Raw genomic sequence first — 15,666 nt, forward strand, 5'->3', positions numbered from 1 at the left:
GCTGACAGCAGTGAAACAGGCCATCTCATCAGCTTGACAAGAGCCTTTTTTATTCTTCCCTTGGCCCACTTCACATTTGACAAGTGACAAGACATCTATAATACAGTAACAAATGCTCCAATTTATTCGTCCAATCTAAACAAATGTAGTCTGCAGTGGTTGCTTCTGCTAATCTATGCCAGAAAACACCACGCTATTCCTTTCCCATTTGTCTGTCTGCTAATCAGGCGAGAACAATGCTCCATTGTGGGACTCTTCCCCTAGTTCTGCGTACACACATGTGCATGCATATGCACATACACTCTCAGTCTATTTAAAGGCAACTTTCGAAATCTATTTGCGGGGAAAATCAGATAAACTGTAATAATCGTAAAGCTTTTAGTTCTTTGTGGAACAAAGCAGTTAGCTCTTTTTGAAAACAGTCCATTAGAAGTACTTTGACCGCAGGCAACTCTTTTACAAGCTGTTTGAAATAAGGGGGTGGGAGAAAACTTCATTATTCTGTATGGAGTGGATGAAAATAGGAAATGTTGCCATATTGTTTAATAATCTTGCCAATATTCAAAACAATTACATCTTGCACAAGTGTTTAGCATTAGCCAGTCTTCACACCACAGGAAGAATGACATCATGAAACGACGAGATGTTTAAATATGGTATCAAACCCCACTCTTGCTATTCAACTCCTGCAGAATGTAAAAATATTTACAGGAGTTGAAACAAACTTTGGTCACACCTAGAAATAAATGGAAATTCTTTTTACATTCGCTCCTTGTTGTTGTTTTCTTTATTTTTTTTTTCCTGTGTGTGTATATTTTAACAGAGCCAGTTGAAACAAGAACACTACTGTGTATCCCACTTCAGCTCTTCATTTATGTACCAGTTTGAGAGTAAGAGACCACTGCTTCACACTGCAGCGGTGATGACTCTGTTGGGAAAAGCAGGGAACATGCTCTCCTCCTACTTGATATTGTGGACCAGGGGAAGCATGCAGCACACATAAGGTTTACTAGTTTATTACTGAGCATTGCATGCAGTGAGAGTAAGCAACCAACAAAACAGAATTAAGAAAGGTTTATTTGGAAAAAAAAAAAAGTTTTGAGTGCCCACATTTAGACAGAATTTGAACTGAAAGGTAAGTAGGCATAAGGAAAACTAACACTTATGACAAAGAAAGGAAATACCAGAGCACTCACGTAACTCACAAATTACATCATATCTGCCTGCATGCTATAGTGAAAAGCTGGTGTCCAGTGCTTCTTCCATTATCTCAGCAGCAGACCTCTAGATTTCCAATAGTTACTTTGCCTAAACCAGAGAAGATCTAAAATTTCAGGCAGCATTATGACACATTCATATGACCACTGGAAGGGGGGGGGGGAGGAGGGGAGGTGACAAAACAACAACAAAAAAACTCAGAGTATTAATTAAACTTTACATCTGATAAAATCATTAGCACAAAACAGCTGACTAAGACATAAAGCAATGTTTCTTCCAGAGAAAGCTGTTGCAACACAGAAGACACAGTTAACACCCCATTCTAATTTAGGACCTAGGTTCTGTGAAGGACCTACAGTTCGTACGTACATAATACATACATATTTGTGAGCACAAAGCTCTGTGAAGTTACTACTAACAAAAGAATACCTAAGTCTTATGAAAACTTTTCAAAATAATGCAACAGTCATAACTGCACTGGTAGTAACCTGAATCAAAGATCAACACCGCTGTGCGTCTGTCTCAGTTCCAAGAAAAGAACTTGCCCTTGGACAGACACTTCATCCAAAAAGCACTTGAACAATTAAGTCTTAACGCTTACGCTGAGGTTTGACTGTCTGTACCATGTGTGCCTTAAAAAAATAATGTTGTCTTATGGATATCAGTCCTGGCTTCTACTTTTTATTACTAAAAAATTAACACCTCTTTACACAGAATTATTACCAACAGTTCATTGGTAACAGCTATAGGAAATATGATGGGGAAAAAAAAATGTGTGCCAGGAATTCCTACTGCTAAAAAAAAAATAAAAAGGTACAGTCTTTGGATTCTGGTATTTCCTTGCAAAGCATGGTTTTAAAGTTTTAAAGCACCTATTCTCCCATGGAGACATACAACCCTTCTGGCTTAGACTATGAAATCACTAACTTTTAAAGGGTCTCAGCCACTTAACTAGTTTCTGTTAAACAGAGTATTGGTGGTGACACCTTCAAATACATGCCATCAAAAACCTACTAAAACCCAGCAAGATACATAATTATCACTTTTTTGAAATACTGAACAGAAACACACAATAGTTTTACTGCATTCCCACTCCTGTGCATTCCAATCAGAAATGTTTCCAACTCACCAAGAGACCTCATATGCATTAGTTTCTCTGCCCTGTTTTCCTCCTTAGAACAAACAGGAATAAACATTCATGTCCCATGGGCCCCCTCTGAGGATGATAGATAGCTATGTAATGTTTTGAAGTTTAAGTGTTAATTATTATGCTTCAAGTAAGATGGAGCCACAAAACAAAGTAAGTTGTGAGCTAAGATCATCATCTGTCACAGGGAAAACATCACGGAAAAAGTTATAAACAACTGTAAACTGGGGTTTGCAAATCTCAACCTTATTGCTGCTACTTTGATGCAGTTAAAACAGAGCTTGGTCACAGTATGAAGACGCAGCCAAGCTAGAACAGCTTAACAGCTTAGCACTAAGACTTAGTAACTTTCCATGTGCATGTACTTAGCCCATGGAGAATGCAAGATAAAGTTAACACACAAACCTTTTCACTGCAGACACAAGGTGTGGCTCTACTGCAGTATAAAAACTATGCCTAGCTAGAGACTCAGCATTGCTGAGAAGGGGAAGTGTTGCTTTGTCTTCTCTACACACATCCACACACACACAAAATGAATTAGTTACCAGCTCTGAACCAGACTGCTTTTCAGAGTTTTTCAAAGTAGTCATCAGTCTGAAACACGTCAAAGACCGAAAGGAGAATTTCATTCATTAATCCTGTAAACTCACTGAAAGCAGAGCTAGAAGATGTGGCAGACCTTCCAGAATGCTCCACACTCCCTCCAGGTTTGTTCCTTACAGCTTGTTTCTCATGGCTTCTATCCAATGAAATTTTAAACATGGCCATTACCATAAGAGGCTGTTTCATTTCTTTGCTACACAAAGTACTCCCCATTTAGGAGGATAAAAGATGCTATGAATAGAAAGCAATGTAATCTTTTCATGCAGATCAAATGAAATCATAACCATAACATACTGACAAAAGCAAGGGGAAAAAACAGATTCAAAACAAACAACAGCTACAAATGAATGAAAAAATAATCATGAAATTTTTATGAAATAGAGTAGAAACAGAAGGGGGAAACTCCATTGCTTTACTTGACAGATGCAGACAAGGTTCATGACTAGCACATAAATGGACAGATTTTCCACTGTTGTGATTCTGCTGCACGCAGAAGATAAAGTTTCCTAAAACTGAAGGGAGGAGTATTCATCCTTGGCAATAAAGAACATGGAAGAACCCTAGGAGAAATAAGTTATGGAGTTTATATCAAAACAGATGGCTCACTCATGGATTTCTTATTTGCAGAGTAGCCTGCAGATTTCCTAGATCATCCGATACCCATTGCTGGACAGCTTTTACAATCCTTCCTGGTTAATTGCAAAGGCATCTCAGTGAAATGGAGTTTCACATGTGGTATTTCTAACGTAGTAAATAACCTTCTGTCCCACTGTTTTAGTGCTAAAGAGTCAACGGGGTGTGTTCCTGTATTATACATCATGGCCAATGTGGAGTCTGGATGTAGGGAGTGAAATGTTATTTTCTTTCAACCTACTGCATCTCGTTTTCATGCCCAGAATTTGGCTAATTCTCCACCTTGCTGGAACTCCACCACTGTCAACTATTTGCAAGCTAGATTTATTATCCAAACTCTCTCTCTCTTACACCCATGGATCCTTTGACTGCATCTGCTGTGGTGGGGGGGCACAGAAATAAAGCAACTAAGAGTACAGAACTAAAGTGGCTGCAGATACTTAGGGTGATACCAATTACACAAATCCCTCACTCAGAGAAGGAAAAGCTGCAAGGGGAGGAGACAGGTATGCAGGCACCTCTTCAATACTATTCTCCACAAACTTTTTTTTGGTAGAAAATAGGTTTTCTATTGTTTATTTTCCCCCAACAAACATATGTACGTGAACGCTCCTTCCCAATACAGCTCTTCATCAATACCAGAATATAATCAGAGTTTATCTACTAATCTGCAAGATTTATCTTCTAGCATCTTCTAAGTACCAGAAGCCTCCTGCCAGTTATTGTGTGTTGTTCACACAATTCCAGGAGATGCCTTCTCAGGAAACTTGAGGGAGCTGATTTACAGCAATTATCCCAAATAACAATCGACTCCTTAACTGCTCCCTTTGACAAAGAGGCTGTTCATCTGCAATTACCAGCTGACATATTTAATCAGAAAGTCTGGATTAGTCCATACTGTTTCTCTTTAGGAAGACGTGTGAACAAAGGGATCTTCTCCTCTGGTAGTCACAAGGGTTAAATTGCATTGGAAGAAAGACTTCACAATGGAGGTATTCATCCTCCTGCTTGTCTTGCTTGGAAGCTTAGTTGCTCAAATAAGCTGATGATTGCTCAGCGAAGGAACTGTAGACACCAAATTTTCAAAATGTATAATGTGTACCAAGAAACACAGAGGAGATGAGAAAGAAATGCCTTAACATTTCTTCCTTCAATACTATCCTATTCCCTGCATAAAAAAAATAGCATAATCCTGCAGTATGAGCCAGCAGGTCCCAAGAACACTGCTGTTTTGCTTTATGAAAAAGGGCAAGGAGAAATACCACATTTGGGAATATTGCCCAACCCTGACCAACTGCCTCAACAACAGAAACAAGGATAAAAAAGGAGAACTGAATATTCAAACACCTGAAGTTGCCGCCTTCTTCCCCAGCTATGAAAATGTTGATTTTTTTCTATAGTTCACTTGAGAAACCACAGATGTCCTGTCTTCCCAGCAGAAACCCTACAGCTCCTACCACCATATGAGACTGATTCAAAAGCCCAAGCTCTCCCACTTTCAAGCAAATAACAGTTGTTTTCTCCTGCAGAAATGCTTCTCTGATGAGTTGAGGTGAACATGCCGTACATCCCACATAACCACTCACATTCATATAGACAGTAAAGGTTTCTGCACTTGAGCATTTGTTGCACACATCACGTGTATTTTTTCCCCTGAAATATTCATATCTACCTTATAATCGAATCTAATCCAATCTCCTCTGACACACCAAGGCTTATCCTCCTCCACTCCATTTAAGAAAAATAAAAAAATGAAATAACAACTTTAGGGTTATTAAAGGGCATCACAAAATATCCAGAGGTTCTTGGATGCTATCCCTTGTCCCAGGTAAACTAATAGGAGCCTTCCACTGAGCTTGGCAGGGCCAGGTTTCCATCCCCATCACAGAATGAACAAATAACACCTCAGTGTACTTTACTGAATTGATAATTTCACTGTGAAAGCATCTCTAGCTTAAGAAGAGAAATTAAACCTTGAAAGGGTCTTATAAAAACCTTATATGTTCATATACAAAAATATAAAAAGCCCCTGAAAAAAAAACAACTAAAATTTCACAGAAGAGAAAAAAAAAAAAAAGAGCTATGTGTAAATAACAAAATAACATTTTTCCATTGAAAGCACCAATCAGACACTCACCATTGTACAAAAATTAAATGGGAAGACAGATGTCATAACTCCAAACGTCACCCCCTTTCTCCTTCTTTCCCCGTTTTATTGCTGAGCATAACACCATGTGGTGTGGAATAGCCCTTTGGTCTGTTTGGGTCAGTGATCCTGGTGGTGTTGTCTGCCAAATTCTTCTGCAGCCCCAGGCTGGTGGGGCAGCGTGAGAAGCAGAAAGAGCCTGGAGGCTGGGTAAGCACAGCCCAGCAATGACTAAAGCGTAGGTGTGTTATCAACATGGTTTTGGTCATAAATCCAAAACATACCACTGTATGGGCTGCTGTGAAGAAAATTAACTCCATCTGAGCCAAAGCCAACACAACAATTAAAATGAATCAAAAAAGAACGATGCACTGGCTAAGTAAAATTGCAATAATTAAGTTATGCAATGCGTAAAGCAAAAATATGTAGTTTTTACTGAAATATTTTACCCATATTCTGCAACAAAGCATTACACATTTATTGAGAAACAAAAATAAAAATGGAACATTGTTTTTAGAACCTTGGGGTACGCAGCTTCCAGAAACTGCATGGATCCGAGACTAATTCTGAGCTTATGTAGTGCTGAGCACCTCTACTGAGTTTAAAATATATACAATAAAAAAAAAAAAAAAAAAAAAAAACACCACATTACTGATGTCCTAGTTTCTTCTCATTTCAATTCTCCATAGTCATAGATCCAAATTTTTAAAAATTTTGGAGGGTGAGGTAGGGACTAAATTTTGAAGTTTTATTCAAAATGTTTTGTGGTATCAAGTGAATGTTTTTTAAATTCTAAGAAATTCTATTTAATATGCAGTTGACTTACTTAGTACCATGATATCAGAAAATGATGCACAATGGGAGTAAGATCCTTTGGGAATGCAACATGGGGGGGGGAGGGGATGTAAGAATAGGGGTAACCACTTACTGGGAAACATAACCACTTCTAATAAAAAAAAGATGAGGTTTTAAACATTCTTTTAGAAGGTCGGCAGCAGTGGCTGTATGCCAGTAACATTGAATGCTGCAGAAAGAAATTACATATTTTCCAGAAACATAAAGAGAAACAAGCATGCTGCTGAACACAGTTTGCAGAAATGGGCTCGATCTTGGAATAATGCATACAGCTATTATATGAGAGACTGGGATGATGTAGAGCAAGATGGATAGATGATGGCTCCATTCACATCAAGTGGTGCAAATTGTACCAAAGGCGCACCAGAGCTGTAATAAGATAGAGTAACAGCATTTTGAAACCAGAACAGCAGCAAAGATGTCCCAGGTTCTATTTGTTACAAGCTGCTGTTCTACTGAACAGTTAAAAATTTAAAGTTAAAAACAAAACACCAATTACTACTTTGTCCCATACCATTTAAATCTTGTTCCCAGCAACTGGCAGTACTTTTATATAGGCAAACAGGTCCATTTGTTTTCAGTATCTCTGGTCATAAGCCTCCTTGTCCTCCCTTCCAGCAGTGGTCCAACAGAAATTCATTTGTAATTTTGAAGATCTTGGCTTGAAAGATCACTTTTCTGAGTGCTTACAGAACTGCTTAAGGGAACACTTTGTTGAGATAATGAGCTGCATGTGGTTGCAACCTCCTCATCTGTCTCTACAACAGCTAGAGAAACGCTCACCTTGCCTGTACCTTCAGCAATCAAAGACACCAGTCAATAAGATTGCCACTACAGAGACCAGAACAACCGTGTTAATGCTTTTCAAATATTGCACTCATCTCTTGCTACCAAATCCAGGTAAGGGTATGTACAGAGGAGAAATCAACTGACTTAAAGTTCATGCAACAGGTGCTTTGTTTTCATGCTAAGCTGCTAGTTTTGACTTTTCGGCCTTTACAGTTACAAAACCCATTCTTGCATTGAGAATGGCTCTACACAAGCAGTCCTCTTGGAAGTACTAGTTCACGTTATCAATGAGCAAAGAAGACATCACATACCAACAGAGTAAAACAGACTAACGTCATGTGTCTGGAGGGAAGCAACACAAAGCATCTACTCACACAGAACAAGTTCATGTTGCCAGGGAAGACTTTGTACTTGATACCAGTTGCCAATCTGTCCGTGTATTTAAAATTATTAGTGATGTATATCTACCATACAACTTTTTAAATTTATCCGGAATAACTCTTTAGCACCAGAGAGAAAGCAGAAATGAATTAACACTGAAAGCCAAGACTGCAGAATAACGAATCATTCATTTAATACAGATACAGTTAGTAATGGCTTCAGCATATCAACATTTATGTGTTTACAAAAACGCTAAAAATCCAGACTTCTGAAGTTCCAACATATACATAAGACACAACCCAGAGCAAAACAGTGGCACTGCCTGTTCTTGAATTCGTATTTTCTTAATTACTTAGGTCCATTACCATTCAACACTTACACTACAATGAGCTATACAGAATATTTGAATATGAGAACTATATGTGTATTTTCTGCAGTATTCAAGAAAGATGAAATTGCTTAAGAATCTCTGGGCTTTTTTGCACAGCAATACTTTCTGACAGAGCTTTACAGTAACATTACATAACTATATTTGTACCGGTGAACTCCCCATACAGACACAGATTTTGAGAACAAAATGATTTTTCTTCTTGCACGCAAATCCCCAGTACCATTTTTGCAATTGCCTTAAAAGCCTAATGTCAACAAAGCTGATATGCCGAAGTGACTTAGTGCTCTAGCTAATAGGGAACAAAATGGAGAGGTGGTCAACACTGTTGCATCCGTAGTTCTTGATACAGCTTTACTACAAAGGACTCGTGCAGAGAACAAAAAGTCAGTTCCTTGCAACCAAGGAGTTAATTAATAAGAGTGGAAAGAGAAGCACATGGATGTTGGCATAAGGCAGACAGGACAACAAAAGATGTGGAGCTTGGGAAAGAAATAATCCATAAAACTGAACCAAAAGGCCACATTCTTATGCAAAACCAGATTTCCTGTTCCCATCCCACTTTTTTGCCCTCCTTTGACAGAACACCCTTGACAGATTGTCTGCCCTGACAATGGAAAGGTGAAAGCCCAGTATAAGCAGTCACTCCTGCTTGTGCTATCCGCCAAAACGCCAAAAGCAGGCTGACCTTCATTCCCACTGCCAGAAACATAAGGTCAATATGAACGTCTAAAAAGGTTGTCCTGCGTATTCAGCAATGTTTTTTAAAGGCTGTGAAAGGGAAACTTTCCAAAGCTGGAAGGAGGAAAGAGAAAGGTCTTTCAGCAGCTGCAAGAACTACCTTATAAGCCTTTCAATTGCAGCAGGATGAGCTAATAAAGCTGGCCCTTAAACCCTGGAGGTTCAGTGTTCTAATTCTGCTTCAAGTTCACAAATGAAAGGAGTCTATTATACTTGCTTTAGTAGTCAGAGGAATCAAGGCACATCAGAAAGTGACTACACACTTTGACTAGCCTCATGAAAACGCAGCAGAGACGGGCAATGGAGCGTCTTTCAGTCTGTCAGCAGAACCTTGTCTAAAACTTGCCTCCTAGCATCTCTATGACCATGTCAGTGTTAATCCCGTTTTTGTAAGATGAATTTGTACAAGAAGCTTCCTGATCAATGACAAAGCCAAGTTTTTCAAGTATACCACCTGTCTCACTCAACTTACCAATATGAATATGCATCTAGTTATACACTTCATTTAAAGCATATGCTCTAGCTCTTAATTCTCTGAACAACTTATTATTATTATTATTATTATAGTAGTACAAAAGACTCTTCACCTCTTTTTCAGTGACAGGGAATAGGCACCTAGAACAGTATTTTCTCTACCTTCATTATCTCAATCAGCAAACTTTGTAAGTTGATTTGCACAACACCTTGGCTGACTTTTTAAAATTAATGTCCAAAACCACAAACTAGACTCAGCAAGAAAAAGTTCCCTGTGTAATTTTTTCATATATCTCTTCACAAAGAACAGCTCAAAGAGAGGGATTCATCATCTTCAGCAACAGAAAAATGGTATTTTTAGTTTAAATCTTAACTTCGCATTTTTCTGTTCGGATTATTTCATTACAAAATTAATTGAATCAGGCCCAACACACAGGTTTACCTCTGAAATAGTACATGGGCGCATGGACTGTGCCTTGAACATTTTTGGCATTTCAGTATACAGAATATATCTCAAACACATTGTTCTTTGAGATGCAACTGGAAGGCAACTACCTGGCCGCCACTATGCATCAATAGCTACAAGCCAATGAACAGGAGGGAGCAAACCTCTCTGTCCATGGTCCTCAGTCAAGATGGAATGAGGTCCTAGAGTAAGTTAATTCTAATAAATCACTTCCACAAGAGCCTCTGCATGCCTCTTCCTCTCTAGAGAGAATTGGTGATACAGTCAAAAGGCACAAAATTTGTGATCACTCAGATCTAGGTGCAAAGTTTCTGCAATTAGGACAAAACCTCAGCAATTTCAGAGCAACAGTTAAATTTCAGCATGTCAGACAGTTCTCAATCTACTTCTTCATGACTCAACTTTCAAGCAGCAAACCCAAGCCAAGCCAAGGCTACTACTGTAGAAAAGCCAAGCTCTTACCTGATTTGCATGTCCTGCCATCATCTTCTAGCTGCACACCAGTGGGACAAGCACAGCTGTAGAAGGGGTCTCTGGGAGATAGCAGGCACAGATGGGAGCAACCACCATTGTTCTCTTCGCATGGAGTGTGAACTTCAAGAAACCAAGCAAACAATCAATAAATTTTATTTTCCTTTTTTTCTAGAACCCCTAAAGCCATTCCAACCCTCCCTGAGGAAGAAATTATAGATCACAAATGACTGGCACAAGTTTAGTTTTTAAAGACAGAAGAGCCATGAAGTATTTGATTCCCCAAGCTCCCCAGCAACTTCTTGCTGAGGGTATCTCATTTGAGACTCATGCAAAGCCAATTTCACAAGAGCTGACAACTCTGCACATTCTCACTGTGCAGTTCTTTCAGTGTTTCTCAGGCTCAGTACAACTAAGAACTACAGACACCAGTTCCTTTCCCTGCTGATACATTTAGGAAATACTTCTCTCTGCTGTAGAGCTTTTTCAGCAAGACATATCCCTGAATCACCAGGAAATGCATGAAGGGAACATGTCACGTCCCTTGCATATTTCATCAACATTAGGAAAAGTTCAAATACTAAAAAGATTACAAATAGTTATGTTACTCTTTTCTCTCAGCCTCCCATTTTGAAAATGTAAAATACATGTATATAAACAGATAAAAATAAGGAGGGTGGGGGGTAAGGACGGGAGTGCAACTGCACACACCTATCTCATTTACCTGGAGCAAGTAACAACTGCAACAGATTAAACTGTAACAATAAATAAAGACAATATTGCCACATTAAAAAAAAAATCTTGCAAGTTGTGCAAGACCTCTCCAAAAATCAATCTTAGTTTCAATAAGCTTCTGAATGACTTTATTATAAAACTAAAAACTATTCAGCTAATGTGATTTGTGGTATTTCCACTGACAGGCACTGAGAAAGAAGATGGAGAAGAATTTGAGCCAGATCTTAATGAAATCAACAGCATTTAAGCTATTTTTAGCAGATGCTGTTTCCCTGTGCATCATATTTTCTTGTGACTGACCCAGAAATACTGTGACCCAAGGCTGGGACATAACCTTAGCTAAAAGCAATGACAAGAATTCAGTATAGCTGAACTCTTATCTGGAGCAGTGAGATAAACCAGGGTACTGCTCATACCTGACAACCTCAGTGAAAATTTGCACGTTCCATCACCAAGATGATCTCCAAACTCCTTTTGCTTACTTTCAAGCCTGTTTACTGACATCCTGTAAACTTTACTAGGAAAACAGATGCTATCTTCAGGGAAACTAACATCATAGTTGGCATAAACAAAGAAGCCAATCCAAACAGCAAGAGTATCTCCTCTAGGCAAGAGATGGTTCTTCCCACAGCTACTGAATTACATACATTTCCACTCGTTTTAAAATCACATTTCCACATTCCTACCCAGAAACCTAGACTGATCTCTACATGAAATCACTCACATACAAAATACACATAGGCTCTTTCAGTACTCCATTCTCTACACCCAACTTTCTTTGAAGGACCACACACAAAGAAAAAAATATAGGCATACATGTTTCTTATAAAAGCTCAGGACTAAATACCTTTCACACTGAAAACATTCATGAACTATTTGTTACATATTGAAGGCAAGCAAGATCAAGTCTGGATTTAAAAGTTACCCTTGTAAGTACAAAATTAACATGACATATTTTACAGTAGTTGTACTTATTATGATTGTTTAAAATGCCATGATATGCACTTTGTCTTTAAAATTATTGTATTAAGAAAGTTGTGAGATAAGTCTTTATCACTCTCATTGCGCTATCCAAATCAAAAAGATGTCACTGAAGTACTGCCCTGGATTTTGGATTTTGTTACCAACTGGGGTGATGAATGAGATTCTACCTACTTAGATTGGACTTTTCAAAGAGATGTAAAGGACTCGGGTACTTATGTCTTTAGCAACCAATCTCCCCAAAAGTTTTCAGAACACTGAAACTTTCCACACTGACCATTTTTATGATTAATGTTATTTCTGACAAATAAATTAAAGTAATGCAAAAAGCTTCAGCGAAAAGTAAAACATACAGTAGGGCTGCCGGTCAGGACTTAAGACCTGGATGTCCATTGGCGAATACAGGGCAGATAGTATTTCTCTCCTTTTCTCTCCCGTCCTTTTGTTGCAGGCATGAATGGAGCGCGTCTGCCAGTCCGTCCAATACAAAGTGTCCCCAGACAACGTCAGTGCAAACGGATGAGTAAGACTACCTTCAACCACCTTTTGCCTAGATAAAAGAAAGGGCAAGGATTAGCATGCATTGCTTTCAGAAGGTGCCATTTTGAAAAAGAAAAAAAAAATCTGTCTCTCTTAACGCTTGTTAGAATTGTCATCTTTTAATAAAAACAATGGACCAAAAGAATCATCTGGTGATAAAACAACCACACTGAAATGTAGAGTAAGTTTTTACAGTAACCTAGAGGAAATTAAGCCAAGCAGACGCATAACCAGTACATTCATTTGCATATCTTTGCAAATTGTTTTACATATATCTTCCTCTACTGCACATTAAATGCACTCATGATACAGATTTTTTCCTTTTTTTCTTCCAGCCTTTATAACTTGAAAATTAGTTTTCTTCACACATCAGCTTGAAAATGCTTTCAAATAAATCACTGTTAGCAGCAGCCACCGTAGGACAAACTTAACAATTAACCTTGAAGGCTGCAAATTAAAGAAAAATAGTAGTTTTAGCAGCAACGAGTCACATCATATCAGTATGCCCACACAGTATGATGGCAAGCACCTCCCATATACATAGTTAGCTATGCAAAAATGCAGGAATGAAAATTTAGACTTTGCTCCTTCATAGCAATGAGGAAACAAATACACTTTGTTTCATAGCAACACGCTATCTAATCCAGCTGTACACTGACCTCTGAAAGGCCACACCAAAGTTCCTCACCAGGGCTGTGCAAACATCCAAATACAATTGACATTTGGAGGAAACACAGGTCTGGAGTGTGCTCCTCCAATTAAAACCTTAATTTTTATTTATTGGTCTCCATTTGAAAAATATTATTTCTTTGCCCAGGATTTCCACATTTTGGATCATCAGCTGCACCCAGTCCTTTCTCATAGTAGGAAAATGAAAAAATTACATAAGTGTCTCTATAAGTTACCCCTCTTAACTTGGCCAAAAGCAGAAACAAAAGGTTTTCGGTATCCCTTTTGAAATGTAGAGCAAAGGCTTGCCCTAGAAAACAACCTAACAACAGCACCTGGAAAAATATCCTGCCTGCTTCGGGAACCAGTTTCCTTTCCACCGCAGCAGCTCATGCCATCTCAGAGCCACATGAAATACCTAGCTCAGCAGCTCCCAAAGCCTAAAGAGCATCTTCTTTTCTCCCTATAAGGTTCAAACCCAGTAAGAGATTTCTGCCAACGTATTACCTCTCTTCTTCCTTCCCCTCTCTCCTCTCAATTAAACACGCCCTGCCTGGATACCTTATTTCTCACCCAGTTTTTCTGGGGTCATCTCAAATACTAGACACTTTGTGAGGTTTTTGATGTGTTATTTTTGAGTGTTCTCTCCCTAAAGGCAGTAAACTGTTTGTCTCCTGTCAGTTATACTTTGTCTAAGACTAAATATTTGTGATGAAAACAAATTGGAAACACTTCAGATGTTTTTCAGCACACCCTCCTCATTCAGCCACACTCCTTTGCTTCTATGGATGCATGCATTTTCACATTTTCACCAAACGCATGACATTACCAACATGTTTTCTGAACTCACAGGATCCACAAGTTTATACATATCACAATAAATTTTGGTAATTTAGATTCATCAGTCTCGGAGGCATTCAGTCAGTGTAAACACACTTGACAACAACTCAGTCAAAATAACACAAACTCGGTTTTCACAAATTTCATGCATTTTATGTGTGTACAAACAAAAAGGCATTCACATGCCTCCTAAACCAGTGCTCTGATGCAGCAAACCAGTATTCAAATTTATTCAGCATACAACTTGGAGAAACCTTAAGTCTCAGCATCATCCTGGAGGAAAGTAAGGAATACATTGTTCTTATACCTATATTCAGATTTGAATTGTTTCCGTGATGAGATTAATGATAACAATAAAAACATCTAATGCTTGGGAAGGAAAGGATTGTTTCATTTTTTATCAGCATTGCTACCATCTGCAGTTTCCTGAGAAGGGAATAAAAAGTAGCCCTAGAATTCTTCATATATATTCAGACACATCTTGAGCATAAAGGACAGATTTAAAACTGATTGGTATATGCAAATAAATATTCCCATTTACTTGTATAAAACAGGCAGTGTGGAAAAACAGTATTATTCTTCCTGTTCCAGATATAAAACTAAAACTGCTCTAACATTTCTGAACTTCAAATTATCACTTCTCTCACCAGGACATACTGCAGAACAAATAGAAATACTGATTTCACTTTCCATGTCCACTCTCGCCTTTGCTGTTGCTTTCTCTTTTTTTTTTTTTTTTTTTTTTTTTTTTTAAACTAGTAGCAGTAGTGACTGGACTTGTATTCTAGTATTGTAGCAGCTGTTTTCCACTGTATAGTGTACCTATTTCCATCATTCTTAAATATCAAGTCCCACCGCCCTCTCCCGTAATTACATCCCTTGAAAAAGTTCCAGCTGACATGCTTGGAAACTGAATCTTGCTAATGTAACAGGCAGATTGATCCAGTAGCATTAATCTACCATGCAGAGGGTACATTTCCTTTTTATTTGAATTCTGAAGCAATTCTGGGATGGGAGGAGAAGGAGCATTTGAAACTTCACAGATTTCACTTCTTTGAGCGTTGAAAAAGAAAATTAAGATCAATGTTCAGTGGATTTATTAATAGGCATAGCATTTTAAGAAGGAAATTTTGTCATCGTTACAATCTAAAACATACACAGCTAAATGACATTTAAGCTATTATACTAAATAATGCCTGAAGCCCACATGCAGTTAGAGACAAGTAATTTCACAGAATGCATCCTTCAGAGGAGTGTCCTGACATCCAGTGTGACATCAGCTCTCCAGCAGCTGATAGTAAAACATGTAAGAGTGTGCATCAGTAAGCTAAACTTTTTTTTTTTTTTTTAAATGCAAAATAGCACATACATTAATTTTTCCTAAAATACCTTTTCCTTTATGATACAATACCGCATGGGAGGGGGATGGAGTGTAGTGCACCAATTTATCACAAAATAATTTGGACTGATTGCTGGGATACATGTATTCAAAGGCTGGTTCTTTTACAGGTGGTCTCTCTCTACCTTAACATGAGCAAAATAAACTTAACCTACCAATTCCAACTCTTAAGTTGTCATACAAACTGAGA

General features: G+C 38.3%; 1 protein-coding gene across 2 annotated transcripts in view; it reads right to left on the minus strand.

Annotated features, from left to right (window-relative positions):
* Nucleotides 1-15,666, minus strand: part of LRP5 (LDL receptor related protein 5) — a 142,842-nt gene that overhangs the window by 78,427 nt on the left and 48,749 nt on the right. For both annotated transcript variants that reach the window (XM_082760655.1, XM_082760656.1), the window contains exons 4-5: nucleotides 12,382-12,578; nucleotides 10,304-10,435 (exon numbers count right to left, since the gene is read on the minus strand). In XM_082760655.1, the coding sequence (XP_082616781.1) occupies nucleotides 10,304-10,435; nucleotides 12,382-12,578 (329 nt within the window). The remainder of the gene's footprint in view (nucleotides 1-10,303; nucleotides 10,436-12,381; nucleotides 12,579-15,666) is intronic.

The sequence above is a fragment of the Aythya marila genome (genome assembly GCF_965140915.1).
Source record: "Aythya marila genome assembly, chromosome: 5".
Classification (NCBI taxonomy): Eukaryota; Metazoa; Chordata; class Aves; order Anseriformes; family Anatidae; genus Aythya; species Aythya marila.